We start from the raw sequence: 14,657 nt of genomic DNA on the forward strand, positions 1-14,657 counted from the left end.
TGACGGACACAGCTTCTGATCTTCATAACCTTTGGGACGTCCCAAAGCAGTGTTAAACATGAGGGGTGGGAACAGCACAAAAATTCCCAAGGCTAAAACCGTAGCCAACCAGGCAACAGGAGCTTAACCAAAACAACTGGAGCCCATCTGAAAAAAACATTACATCCTCAAAGAGGATCAGGTCCTCTAAACAGCAGCCTGCAAAACCTTGCGGCCAAAAGAAGCATCTGCTGATGCAAACACATCCACTTTATAGAACTTTGTGTGAAGTGTGCACCAACGCCTTGCAAACCTGCGTCACTGATGCCTGATGATGGAAGGCCCAGGAGGAAGTACGTGCGCCTTGACAAGGAAATGAGGAATCTGACCCCTGATGGAATGGGCCTGAATAACCGCCTGTCTGATCCATCTGGAAATGGTGGCTGAGGAAGTGGACAACCCTTTCCGAGGCCCATCTGTGAGCACAAATAGTAAGTCTGACTTCCTAAAAGACTCCGTAGCTGCCAAGTACACCCTAATTGCTCAGACCACATCCAAGGCATGCAAGGAAATTTCTTTCTGATGTTTTGGCCTGGGACACAGGAAAGGCAGCGCAATGTCTTCATTCAAATGAAAATCAGAGACAACCTTTAGGAGGAACGACAGATCGGGGCGAAGAACCACCTTATCTCTGTAAATCACCAATTAAGGTGAACGACAGGATAACGCCACCAATTCCAACACACTGAACGCAGAGGTGATAGCCACCAGAAAAGCCACCTTCTGAAACAGCGTAAGCAAGGGAATCTCCCAAAGATTCTCAAAGAGAGGCTTCTGGAGGACCGAAAGCACCAAAATTGAGGTCCCAAGGCAGAAACGGAGTCCGCACTGGAGGAACCAATGTCGGACACCCTGAGTGTCGCACCAGGGAGTGTGTGGCCAAGGGTTGTTGGAAGAAGTCAGCCAAAGTCAACACCTGGCCCTTGATGGTACTCAAGGCCAATTTCTGTTCAACCCCCCGTTGAAGGAAGGGCAAGATCCGAGCCACGAGAAGGAGCGAGGAAGAACCCCAAGACACTCACACCACATGATGTACATCTTCCATGTACGATGGTAGACCTTCCTAGAAGTAGATTTCCTAGCTTTTACCAGCGTTGGAATCACTGACTCAGATAAACATTTATCCATCAGCACCTCGTTTTCAACAGCCAAGCCGTCAAAGCCAGCGACTGTAAAGCAAGATGGAAGATTGGTCCTTGGGACAGCAGATCCCCCCTGAGAGGAAGCTGCCAAGGAATGTCGGCGACCAGCCTCACCAGATGAACGTACCAAGCCTGGCGAGGCTAGTGCAGACCCACTAAGATGACCGGAATCCCTTCTGCCTCAATCCTGCTTAGAAGTCTGGGCAGAAACTTGAGAGGAGGAAAGGCGTAGATCAGACAATACTGACCCTACTGGGCCACCAGCGTTTCTGTGGGCCTTGACTGAGCCACAAACCTCTGCACCCTTCTGTTGAGCCGAGATGCCCCACCGAAGGCACAACTGATGAAACACCTCTGGATGAAGGGACCACTTCCCTTGGTCCAACGCCTGCCGACTGAGGTAATCCGCCTGCCAGTTTTCCACTCCAGGAATGAGTACAGTGGAGAGGGCTGGAACGAACCGTTCTGCCCACCTTAAAATGCCGGCTACCTTCAGAGCCACCAGGACACTTCTTGTGCCCCCTTGGTGCTTGACATAAGCCACGGCCGTGGCATTGTCTGATTAAATGCACACTGGACATCCCTGAAGATGATACGTCCAATGGTCCAGGCACAGTTTGATCCCTCAGAGTTCCAAGACATTGATCGGTAGTCTGGACTCTTCCAGTGTCCAGATCCCCTCAACAGAATTTTTGCCAAGGACGCCTCCCCAGCCGGAAAGGCTGGCATCCGTGGTGACCACTGCCCAATACAAGGGGAGGAAGGATTTGCCCAGCCAAAGCTCTGGAGAGCGAAGCCACCATATCAAGGACTCCTTCGTTCTCCGGCTCAGCCGGATCTGATTGTCCAGAGACTGTGGAGTCTTGTTCCATTTGCCCAGAATCTCCCTTTGCAGGGACCTTGTATGGAACTGTGCAAACGGAACCGCCTCAAAAGGTAGACACCATCAGGCCCAGCACCCGCATGCAAGTCCGGAGGGATAACATCTGCTGGACAGCAGGAGACAAACTGCAGCCTGCAATTTCTTGAGTTTGTCCAGAGGTAGGAACACTCTGGCTAAGGCCGAGTCCAGAGTCAGACCCAGATAGTCCAGCTTTGTGGACAAAACCAGAGCAGACTTCTGAAAATTCAAAATCCAGCCGAACTCCCTCAGGGTTCGTATGGTGGTTTCCAGGTTTTCCACCAGAGCAGTAGGAAACTCGGCTCGCACAAGGAGGTCGTCCAAGTAGCCCAGTACCGCAATCCCCTGTTTGGCGAAACAATGCTAGCACCGGGGCGAACACTTTTGTGAAGACCTGAGGAGCAGAGGCAAGACCAAAGGGTAACGCCACAAACTGATAATGCTCCTCTTCCACAGCAAAGCAGAGGAAGCGCTGGTGACCAGCACATATTGGAATGTGAAGGTAAGCATCCTTGATGTCGATAGAGGCAAAAAACTTGGCTCACGTCTATGACGAGGTTCCTTGCCCTTAGTAACCTGCGGAAGAAAAGTACTCTTTGCCCCTGTGAGACCTTTAATAATGTCATCCAGGGTAGCCCCAAACAGGCGATCACCTTGAAAGGGGAGATCAGTCAAGGCCTTTTTAGAAGTCTGGTCTGCAGACCAGCATTTAAGCCAAAAGACACGCCAAAGGACCACTGCCCAAACAGGGAGCTGAGCCACTAGGGGAGCCGCATCAAAAGAGGCATCACAGATGAACTGCAGGCCCTGGAACAGCTGGTCCACCAGTTCAGCAAAGGCAGGGGGAGCTGTTCTCCCTCCAGGTCACGGCGTCAGTGCCAAAGGGAACCTGCTCCTCCGTGACAGCTGCATCTGCGTCCTCAATTTTCAAGGTCTAACGCGCAGATACAATCAGTGCTTCCACCAGCGCCTTTTCGTGCGCGGTTGCAGATGTGGAGGAATCATCCTCACTATTTAAGGATTCCGGGTGCGTGGTTGCAGACCCAGCAGGGTGACCCACGTCCACGGCAGCCGAATCAGATTCAGGATCTGATGAGACAGATGAGGCAAGGGAAGGCGGGGGGGATCTTTTTGCTAGCCCGAAAGCCACCTCCACCCGGAACACAAAGGACTCCAGGACCGCCGTCAGTGCATCAATGGATGGAAAGAGGGGGGGTGGACCGCAGCCACAGACAGGGGATCAGGTGGGGAGATGTACTCCAAGGACTCCATGAGTCACTAGGGGGACCCCACAAAAAGTGTAAAACACTGCAAAGGAACAAGCCCCACCGCGCTGACAGCACCACCCGGTCGCCAGGCACAAAGCACCACGCGATCCTCAGCAGAAAGGGAGAGAACCCCACCAGACTCACCACCCAGCAGAAACAGACACCTGCAGCCACCAAGATATCTGCACTTCATTTGTAAAAAATGTTGAAAACCATTTATCATTTTCCTTCCACTTCACAATTATGTGCCACTTTGTGTTGGTATATCACATAAAATCCAAATAAAATATATTTACATTTTTGGTTGTAACATGACCAAATGTGGAAAATTTCAAAGGGTATGAATACTTTTTAAAGGCACTGTATTTTTTTTAAATCAAGACAATTTAGTAGTAAGGGCCATTCATCAGGGGTCCTCTATATGCATTAGGCTTGGTTCACATACATATATGCAAATTCGATGTGTTTTTAACCACATCCGATTTGAATAACATGTGAATCAGACCGGCTTTTAATGGAGTCGGTTCACACATGTCCGGGGTGGCCGCGGTACGTTTCTAAAAAGGGTCCTGTGCAATTTTGGGTACGGTTTAGGTGCAAATTCAAGTAAAAATTTGTACCTGAATCGCACCTGAACCAGTAAACAGAACCGCACTGGACTGCAAACTGCAGCCAGACATGTGTGAACCCAGCCTAATGCTATGCCATATTAGTGGTGACTAAACATATAATAATTTGCAATATCTTTAATGATTTTTATTTTTACATTTATTCAATAAATATAAATTTTACTAATTAATATATGTTTAATTGTTTTGTATAATATGATATTCATTGTTATAGCCTTTTCTTGGAGTATTAATCAGTTCCCACAAGTGAGATAACTGGTTTCTGGAATTCCGAATGACAAACAGATTATTTACAAGTAAGGTTTCTTTTTCAAGTGGAACTGGGGGATTTATTTTCACCAATGGTCCCTAGCTGGTGGTGGCTTCTTCTTCTGAGTGCTGGTCTTTGGGCCTCTTCATCGGCCAGCGCAGGATGGCCGAGACCGTCAAGGCGCTGTAAGCTGAGCTACACATGCGCAGCTCAGTGCCAGGAAAGACAGCGAGCAGGCAGATAGAGGCATTTTAATGCAGAAGAGGCATTGCAATAAAAGACTGCTTGCTCGCTGTTTGTTACAGCAAAACTTCAATTCCGCTTTAAGGTCAGTTGGTCAGCTCAGAATTGTGTAAGGATACACAAATCTCAGGTCAAAATTAAATAAATGGATTTTCTAATCACAACTTCCATGTTCTCTGAATGATAGCATCAATTCACCAACTGAATTTACTTATTCCCAGTTTGAATAGTATAATGACAGCTGACACTGTTGTCTTGTTTTTTGAGGATGCAAGCTCCAGAAATGTCATCCATAGCCCCATTTTACTACTAACTTCAACAAGCTCATAAGTATCAAGTTTTAGGGCAACTGAGAGGAATACTTACTCATTAAGTAGGGTTGCATTAAAGATGACATCCCAGGAGCTTGCACTTTCAATAACATGTCCACAAAGGCAGCCCCCATATACAGTCTATCTCCTGACAGGTTCCCTTTAAAAATGTTGTTTACATTTTGTTTTGGTATCTTGAAGGCTACAATTAGAACTTGAGAGCAAAGACACCCAAAACATCCAAAAGAGTGACATCTTCATACCAGACACCTAAATAATTAAAAGAAAAATTTGCAGCATGTAGGATTTTTTTAAAGATATCAGTCTAACTTACTTCTTTAAAAGGTGTTTTCTTTAACTGCTGCCAGGGAAGGAATTCACCTTAAAAACCGTGTTTAAATTACCTCCAGGTGTATGAACAGTTCAGACTAGAAAAGCCTGGAATAAGGCAGGGGTCTATACTACTATTCAGAAAGAAGCATTTAATTGGCTCACCCTTCACCTATTGCATTGAGCCAAAAATGTATTACTGCACTTACCCTACCATGTCTCAGTTTATAATGGCTTCAGGAACAAAAGACATAATCAAGAGCTCTAATTACACAGAAGATCACTGTAAAAAGGAGTAATGTGTTCCTAACTTTTATCACCATCTGCTAAGCAGTGGAATTTAACAGAAATGAAAAAGAATACCATCTGAAGCAATTAAAAAGCTTGTGAAGAGTACGTCCAGAAAATGTTTTGTCTAGATATTATACCGGGATCTAAAACACTTTCTCAAGAAACAGCATATTACATTAACCAGCCAAATCAGAGTGCAGCCAAGGGAGCAAAACATTTCATAGATTATAAGGTAGATCAGTAAAGGAAAGGAAATGCAGAATCAAGAGAGCTATAATAAATAGGTAGAAGAAATCTGTAAAGAATAACATCATAAAACAAGTAAAATCATTCAGTCAACTGATAATGCCATTTAGGAAACCCTGCAACTGCAATACATTTATTTTATGTCCATCCTTTTGTAGGCAGAAATGTTAGCTTAGTTAGTGGCTGGCACAGGCTGGGAGAAAGCGTTAACTTGTGCGCTTCTGTTCCCAGGCTTCTTGGATCCAGCCTGCCAACCTGTGATATAAAAAGGGGGAAGGCTGAGGTCTGTGGACCTGTTCTTAAGCGCAGATGCTGTGAGTGCATTGAGGGAGGACTGCTCCGTTGGAGGCACAGAGAATCCAGAGAACAGCCAAGACACCTAAAAATGGACTGCTAACTTTTGGAGGTATGCCTGGGCAGCCAAGTAGAGATAGATAGGGACATTTTAATATTATTGTTCACATTGAACTGTATAGCCAAGATGTTTAACCACTTGCTGACCGCCTCACGCAGATTTATGCGTGATTATTTGCATGTGGATTAGACACAGTGGGAAGCAGACCGCGGGAGGTGCGGGCTCGATCGCCGCCGGCCTCCCGCGATCTTCGGCAAAACTGACAGGAGAGCCGTCTGGTATGTAAACAATGCAAGACGGCTCTCCTGTCAGAGAGGCAGGGAAAGCTAAGCTGAAACACAGATCTCTCTCTGCCTCTGTTCAATCCACCCCCTCCCTCACACAGTAAGCACATCTAGGGAGCACATTTAACCCCTTGATCACCCCCGTGTTAATCCCTTCCCTGCCAGTGTCATTTATACAGTAACAGTGCATATTATTTAGCACTGATCACTGTCACTTAGTAAATAAAAAGTCCATAAATCTATCCCGTAGTTTGTAAACGCTATAATTTTTGCGCAAACCAATTATTATATGCTTTTTGGAATTTTTTTTTACCAAAAATATATAGCAGAATACAAATTAGCTTAAACTGATAAATGTGAATGTGATTTTTAAAAATTTTTTACTGGGAATGTTTTATAGCAGAAAGTAGAAAATATTGGTGTTTTTTCAAAATTGATGCTCTTTTTTGTTTATAGCGCAAAAACAAAAAACCACAGAGGTGATCAAATACCACCAAAATAAAGCTCTATTTGTGAGGGAAAAAAAAGGACATCAATTGTATTTGGGGACAGCATCACATGACTGGGCAATTGTCAGGTAAAGCCACGCAGTGCCGAATCACAAAAAATGGCCTGGTCATTAAGGAGGTAAAACCTTCTGGGGCTGAAGTGGTTAAGTAAAGTTGCATCAACTGTCCTAAGCCTGGACAGTTCAAAGGGGTGCATGATAGTTTTGGCATGAATAATGTGGGGGGGTATAAACCAAAGCCACTACAAAAGATCTACTCGGCAAGTCTAGCAGGAGTAATGCAGTTGCTGTGTGTAACCAATCACTAGCCAAGGTACATCGCAGCCAGACGTAAAGCCTGGTAACTGGTGCAGCTGATGGGTCTTCCAGTAGTGAGGGGGCTGGTGTTCTGTCTCCCTCCCCAGCAGTCAGTTTCCTGTAGCAACCGGGACCGAACCCCCGTTACAAAGACTCTTATCCTGGGTGCATGGTACAGGAAGGAGTTAACAAGTGCACACATGAGATCCACGCTAGGTGTATGGTGGGACTCCATTCCGTTACTGGAAGTGGGGTAACAGAGGTAAGCTGGACTGGTGGAAAAGGTGCGGGCTCAGCAGCATCCCTCCAAAATGCAATATACATCAAGTTACAGTGTGTAGTGACACGGGGCAGCACTTTTCAGAGGAACTCTGTACTCTTATTACTGCACATAGTAATACAGCTCATCTTTAAATTGGGGAACTGTTCTAATGTTTAATCACTCTCCTGGTCCCGGGCATTGATGAGCACGTTCATGGTGAAAGGTACCTTCCGCATGGAGGGACAGTGGCCCGCCCACACACTGCCACCCAATAGAGTGTGGCAAGGTATTCCCCATCACACAGCTGCACATACACAAAGAGGCAGGGATGTTCGTAACACCACTGACCGATTATCGCTACATGGCCATTTAGGAACAAAGCCACATAGTACAGTAAGTGCCTTCTGCCATTGAAAAGAAAACGCTGGAAAATGCTGTCCACTGTTACTTGACCTGACAAATGTGAATGAATGTATGGCAAATATATATTATAAATAGGATGAATGTGTTGTAAATACCGTTAGAAAAATAGCATACAGTATTTCAGGTGGTTAACACTTTTGAGTTTTTATGTATATTACTATGTATATTGGCATTTAAACTTTATGAAAATATGTTTTTAAACAGTAAGCAGATTTTGTGGCATATTTTTTTTTTTAAATCTCACGTTGAATTCACATTTTACATTGCCATTACTACCATTACAGAGCACCAAGAGTGCTTCAGGATGAAGTAGAGAGAAAAGAGAGTCAGCTAAAACAAACTGCAAACCTATAAGGCCTGTCAACCAATAAAGCAGTCAAAAAATGGGGAAAAAAATCTTAAACGTACAAATCTGAGGAGATGGTAAGATACGTGCAGATCGTACAGGACCATGCCGAGCTGAAAACAATTCTTGTGCTTCACCACTGACCTGAAAAACATAATGAAAAAAAACATCTTAATTAGGATTACATTTTTTCTCTTTTTAACATTACATGAATTACAGAAAAACTTGTTTTCATAAGAGAAGGATTAGAACACCTGTCAGGTTTTATTGCTGTCTGTGCCCCAATTAGGAAGATTCCCCTTCTCTATTTGTCCTGTTTACCGTTATCATTGAAAGTGAAAGTAAAAGAAAATCACAAAATTTGGGTCAACACCGGAACAGTAATAGAGGGGAAATCTTCCATTGGGGTCACTGACCCGAATTACACCACGGGATTCCCTAACTTTGAGGGGCTTTCCACTCACTTCCTCTTGGCTATGGGACAGGAAGTGAAGGAAAATCCCCCCAATGGGGCACAGAAGGCAAAAAAATGATGGGTTAGAACTCTCTCTTACCTTATCCAAAAATAACAAATAAAACGTTTGCCTTTAGCTTTACTTTAAAGCTGAACTCCTGGGTAAGCAATTATTGTGTAAATGCAAGAGGCTTGTACATGTTTTATTTAAAGTTGCTGTAAAGGCAGAAGTTTTTTTTTATCTTAATGTAGTCTATGCATTAAGATGAAAAGCCTTCTGTTTGCAGCAGCTCCCCTCAGCACCTCTAATACTTACCTGAGCCCCATCTTGATGCATCTATGTTGCAGGAGAGACCCAGCTGCCTGGGACTCCCCTCCTCATTGGCTGGGACAAGAAAGGGGCCGGGCCGGGCCACTGCTCCCTGTCTGAATGGACACAGGGAGCTGCGGCTTTAGCTCTTGTGCCCCTATAGCAAGCTGCTTGCTGTGGGGGCACTCAACAGGGGGGGGGCAGGAGCACCAAAGAGGGACCAGAGAAGAGGAGGATCTGGACTGCTCTGTGCAAAACCACTGCACAGAGCAGGTAAGTATAATGTTTGTTATTTTTAAGGAAAAAAAAAGGGGCTTTGCAATCACATTAAACTTGGTCTGTTTTTCTTCCAGAGCTGTGCAGTAATCCAGTGTACAACATTTCTCCCTGTGCGGGAGCTTCCAGTAATAAAGATCGGTTACTACTGCTCTCTTTCCTTTTAGGCCTGTTGCACACGGGAGTAAAAAATTCAGATTTTTTCACTGATCTGAAATGAGATGCATTGTTTTCTATGGGACATTGCACAAAGCTAGGTAAAGATCAGTAATACAGCGTTGAGTACAGAGTAGTAAAAAAAAAAAAAAAGTTACATTTGCGTGCAGTAATTTACTCGCTTGTGTGAGTACAAGTGAGTATATTTCAATACTGGCAATGAAGAAGAATTTTACATGTCTATACTCGTCTTTACGCTTGCACACCTTTACTCGTCTATACTCAGCATTACACAGTTTCTGGCCCCTTGCACATGGGCGTCACAAGTTCCTGAGTAAACAATAGTAAATTATGACACCCGTGTGCAAGGGGTCATACAGGATGATTGGTTATGTATCCTCTCACACCCTGACAGTCTGTAGTCCCTGCTGGGTCCCTCTCATAGTTCTGCTCTCTTGCACAGAATATGTACAGCACAGTGATTATGTCACTGATACTCTTAGAAGGTAATATTTGGGTTTGTAAAGGCATTTTGTGCTCACAAAGTGGTTTTACTGTATATTATTTTTGGCCGTTGAAAAAAAACATTTATGTTTACTCTTGTTTTATTAGGTTTTCAACATAATAAAAGTACAAAAAGAACATCATACATGTCAGACCATAGAGACATAGGTAGGTTTATGTAAAGTTAACAGAGACATACAACAGCATTGGTAGGATACAGGTTGAAAAAAAAGGAAGAACAACATTCCATAATGAGAGGCATAAATAAAGTCACACTAGGGAAGTAAATGCATATGAACCAGATGAACAATAGCAGGGTACCCAGAAATAGCTTGCAGGGAGCCAAACGTTACCAAGAGCATATTGAGGAAGGAAAAGAAAAAGAAAGAAAAAAAGGGGGATGGTAGTAGGTTTGAGCAATCTATTTCAATAAAAGTTTTTGCGCCCAGAGTTCAGCTGGAACAATTATGTACCGGATTCTGGATATAAATAGCGGAGTCTGTAAAACATTTTGAATGGCACTGTGCTGAATTATTTTTTTGTATATATGACCCATTACATAAATTGAAAAGCAGATGGTCTACATGGTCAGCGGGCGCAGATGCCCTTCTAGGTTGAATGATGGCTAGCGTCACATAACCCACTTTCTGTGAGTCTAGACTGTCAGGGATAAATGCACTGGGGATAGACGGAATGTACAAAAAGTCAGCACTTATCTCTGTGGCATTGGAAACTGCCCATCACCATCAGTAGCAAAAATATAAAAGACAGACTGCCATGTGGTCGAACAGAAAGAAGCTGGATGGTACGCATAAAGAGAATTAACCAAATAGTTGCAGTAGGGAAACAGGGGGTGTGTAAAGTGAATTTCTGCTTTAAAGTGATTGTAAAGTCTTGTTTTTTTTCTATTTAAATAACAAACATATACTTACCTCCTCTATACAGTTGGTTTTGCACAGAGCAGCTCAGAACCTCCTCTTCTCAGAACCCTGGCTGGAACTCCTGCCCAACCCCCCCCCCCTTCCTGTTGAGTGCCCCTACAGCAAGCAGCTTGCTCTGGGGGCACCCGAGCTGAACTGCAGCTCTTTGTATCCATTTAGACAGAGAGCCACGGTTCGGCCCTGTCCCCTCTCTCCCCATTTGCTAACTTAGTTTGATTAACAGCAGCGGGAGCCAATGGTGATCAGCCAATCAGGAGGGAGAGTCCCGGAAGGCCAAGGCATTCTTGGACATCGCTGGAATTAGAGGGGGCTCAGGTAAGTATTAGGGGGTGCTGGGGAGGCTGCTGCACACAGAAGGCTTTTTATCCTAATGCATAGAATGCATTAAGATAAAAAAAACTTCTGACTTTACAACCACTTTAAGAAAGCAATCTAAAAAGAAACAATACGGCTGCTATTTCATGAAACAAAATTAAGTGACTGGTGACTGCTTTCCAAAATGCTTATGTAATCAATCAATGTAATAAGTATTGCAGGGAACAAGGAGGGCAGTTTCTGTAAAACATAAAGGCTCTCAAACTTTTTTTTCCTTTTTTGGAAAATCTATACAAGAAAATCAAGATGAGCTTAAAAGTAGCATAAAAATTGTCAGCAAGTATAGGAACTGCTGGTTTACACATTTGTCAATTCTTCTTACTTTCTGTACATAGTGAAAAAAAGAAGACTTTTCTACAATAATGTCCTGATAATTTAAATTAAAGCAAGCAAAAAGAATCCATTCTTCAGTAACATTTTCTTACTTTATATAAAATATTTCTTAACTTGACATCTACATTTTTCTTTCAAAGTAATAACAATTAAAGTGATTGTAAACCCCCACTTTGTAAAACAACCTATTCAGTTTAAAATAGAAATGAAAGGCAAAACATTTGTGTATGGATATAAATACCCTTTTCCCTTTTTTATGAGTGAGGGAGGTCAGGGAGGAGAAACAGCAGAGCACTGGTCTTCCCAGTGATAGGCTATGCAGGGGGAAGAAGTCAGATAATTGGAGGAGAGCACACTAACAAGGTGTGCTTTCCTGCTTAGTGTGGTCAGTTTTTAACAGGAAAGCAGAGGGACTGGCAGGAACACCCGGGATTTCACACAAAGGAAGCAATACAAAGAGAACAGTATACTTTTTCATACAAGTACATGGTACAGCAGGCACATATCAGGAATATGAAATGATGTCATTGATGTTCAACTCTGGAGCACATAGGATGGGGTCTGGTCTTTAAAGTCGAAGTATGGGCAAAATGTATTTCATTTTGAATAGAGCAAGGGAGGATTATAACCTCTGTCAGATTTTTTTTCACTATCTGTGTCCCATTGTGGAGATTTCCCCTAACTTCCTGTCCCACAGCCAAACAGGAAGTGAGAAGAAATCCATGCAAAATAAGGGAATTCCTTGGGGACCCCCAGGTCATCAGAACTAGTGTCCCAAGTGGAAGATTTCCTCTCTATTATTATTCTGAGGACAAAATCTGTGATTTTCTTTTACTTTCAATGATAATGGTAAACAGGGAAAATAGAGAGGCTGAAAACAGGGGGCACAGACAGCAATAAAAACTTACAAGTTGTTTTAATCCCTCTCCACCCAAAACTGAAAAAAAAAAAAAAAGTTTTACTTTTTACTTTAACCACTTTACCACCGGAGGATTTTTGCTGTCTTACGTCCAGACCACTGTTTGCGATTCGGCGCTATGCGACTTTAACTGACAATTGCGCGGTCCTGCGACGCTGTACCCAAACAAAATTTACGTCCTTTTTTTCCCACAAACAGAGCTTTCTTTTGGTGGTATTTGATCACCTGTGCGATTTTTACTTTTTGCGCAAAAAACTAAAAAATAGCGTTTATTTTGAAAAAAACAATATTTTTCACATTTTTTTATATGAAATCCCCCCCCCCCCCCCCACAAAAATGTAAAAATCTAATTTTTTTAAAATTTTTGGCCAATTTGTTTTCTGCTACCTATGTTTGGTAAAAAAAAAAATCACAATAAGCGTATTTTGATTGGTTTGCGCAAAAGTTATTGCGTTTACTAACTAAGGGAAAGATTTCTGTCATTGTTGGTGTTTTTTTTTTTTAACGCGTAATGGCGGCGATCTGCGATTTTTTTTGCGGGACTGCGACTTTGCGGCGGACAGATCGGACCCTTGACTGACATTTTTGACACTTTTGGGGGTACCAGTGACATTACTGCAGTAATCAGTGCTATAAATATGCACTGTTACTGTAAAAATGACACTGGCAGGGAAGGGGTTAATTTTATTGGAGAGGGAGGGGTTAATGTATGCCTGGTGCTTACTAACGTGTGTGGGGGGAGGTGTCTGAGTGACAGAAGGACAGATCGCATGTTCAACTATGCTGAACCATGCTATCTGTCCCTGCCTGTCACTTAGGAGATCCGCCCGCTCTGTTTACACAAGCGGGCGGATCTCCAAACTAGATTCCCCGGCGATCGGGGAAGAGCGGCGGCGATCAGCGCCGCACCTCCCCTGGCCCGACTCCCGCTGTGACTGAACACAGTGGGAGCGAGCCTCCGGCGGCGCGCGCGCCGCCCACAAGAGGCGGAGTCCAGCGACGTAGGTCTACGTCGCCGGACGATAACGAGCCGCATTGCTGACGTAGCAGCAATGTGACTGGAGGTAAAGTGGTTAATTAGACATTTTTTATTTACTTTCTAATGGTTTTACAAAAAAAAACCTCAATGAAAAAAATCTTTCCCAGCCTAACTACCTGATTTATAACATGGATGCATGTGGATGCAATTGTATAAAGATACATTGTACAAGATCACATTTTAAAATATATGTGAACCCAACCACTAAGTGCCGGTTCACATTTCTGCGATGCGGGAAAGCTGCGAATAGTGCAGGTCAGTGTCACCTATCAGTGCCCACCAGTGCCACCTATCAATGCTCACCAGTCATTTAGTGCCTCATCATCAGTGCCGCCTTTTTCAGGTGCCTATCAGTGCCACCTTATAAGTGCCTATCAGTGCGGTCTAATCAGTGCCGCCTATCAGTGCCCATCAACGTACATCAATGAAGGTGAAAAATGACCTATTTGCAAAGTTTTATAACAAACTATAAAACAGTTTTTGTTTTGTTTTTTTCACAATTTTCAGTCTTTTTTTGTTTGTTCAGCAAAAAATAAAAACCCCAGTAGTGATTAACCACTTGCCAACCACCCCATGCAGATTTACTGCAGCAGGGCGGCTCGGCTGCACATAATCACGTAGATCTACTTGATTATATGCACGCGATCTTGGCCGCCGGAGCCGTGCTCCCGCTGTGATTAGACACAGCGGTAGCCAGACCGTGGGAGGAGCGGGCACGATCGCCGCCAGCGGCCTCCCATGATCTTCGGGGGAAATTGAACAACTGAACAAGGCAGGCGGCTCTCCTGTCAGACAGGCACAGTGAGGTTGTGTGTCTCAGCTAAGCTGAAACATCGATCTCTGTGTGCCTGTCACAGAGCCCCCCCACAGTTAAAAAGCGCAATTTAGGAGCACATTTTACCCCTTGATAACCCACAGTATTAACCCCTTCCCTGCCGGTGTCATTTACAGTAACAGTGCATATTATTTAGCACGGATAACTGTATTGGTGTCACTGGTCCCCAAAAAGTGTCACTTAGTGTCAGATTTGTCAGCCCCAATGTCGCAGCTAAAAATCGCTGATTACCGCCATTTCTAAAAAAAAATAAAATAAATAAAAAGTCCAAAAATCTATCCCATAGTTTGTAAACGCTATAACTTTTGCGGAAACCAATTAATATTTGGGATTTTGTTTTACCCAAAATTGGGATTTTTTTTACCAAAAATATGTAACAGAATACCAATT

At 43.7% G+C, this 14,657-nt stretch overlaps 1 protein-coding gene across 5 annotated transcripts in view; it reads right to left on the reverse strand.

Moving 5' to 3' along the window:
• Positions 1-14,657, reverse strand: part of BCAS3 (BCAS3 microtubule associated cell migration factor) — a 1,702,410-nt gene that overhangs the window by 1,614,898 nt on the left and 72,855 nt on the right. For all 5 annotated transcript variants that reach the window (XM_082245731.1, XM_082245733.1, XM_082245734.1 and 2 more), the window contains exon 5: positions 8,188-8,269. In XM_082245731.1, the coding sequence (XP_082101857.1) occupies positions 8,188-8,269 (82 nt within the window). The remainder of the gene's footprint in view (positions 1-8,187; positions 8,270-14,657) is intronic.

Source organism: Pelophylax lessonae, assembly GCF_965119305.1.
Source record: "Pelophylax lessonae genome assembly, chromosome: 2".
NCBI lineage: Eukaryota > Metazoa > Chordata > Amphibia > Anura > Ranidae > Pelophylax > Pelophylax lessonae.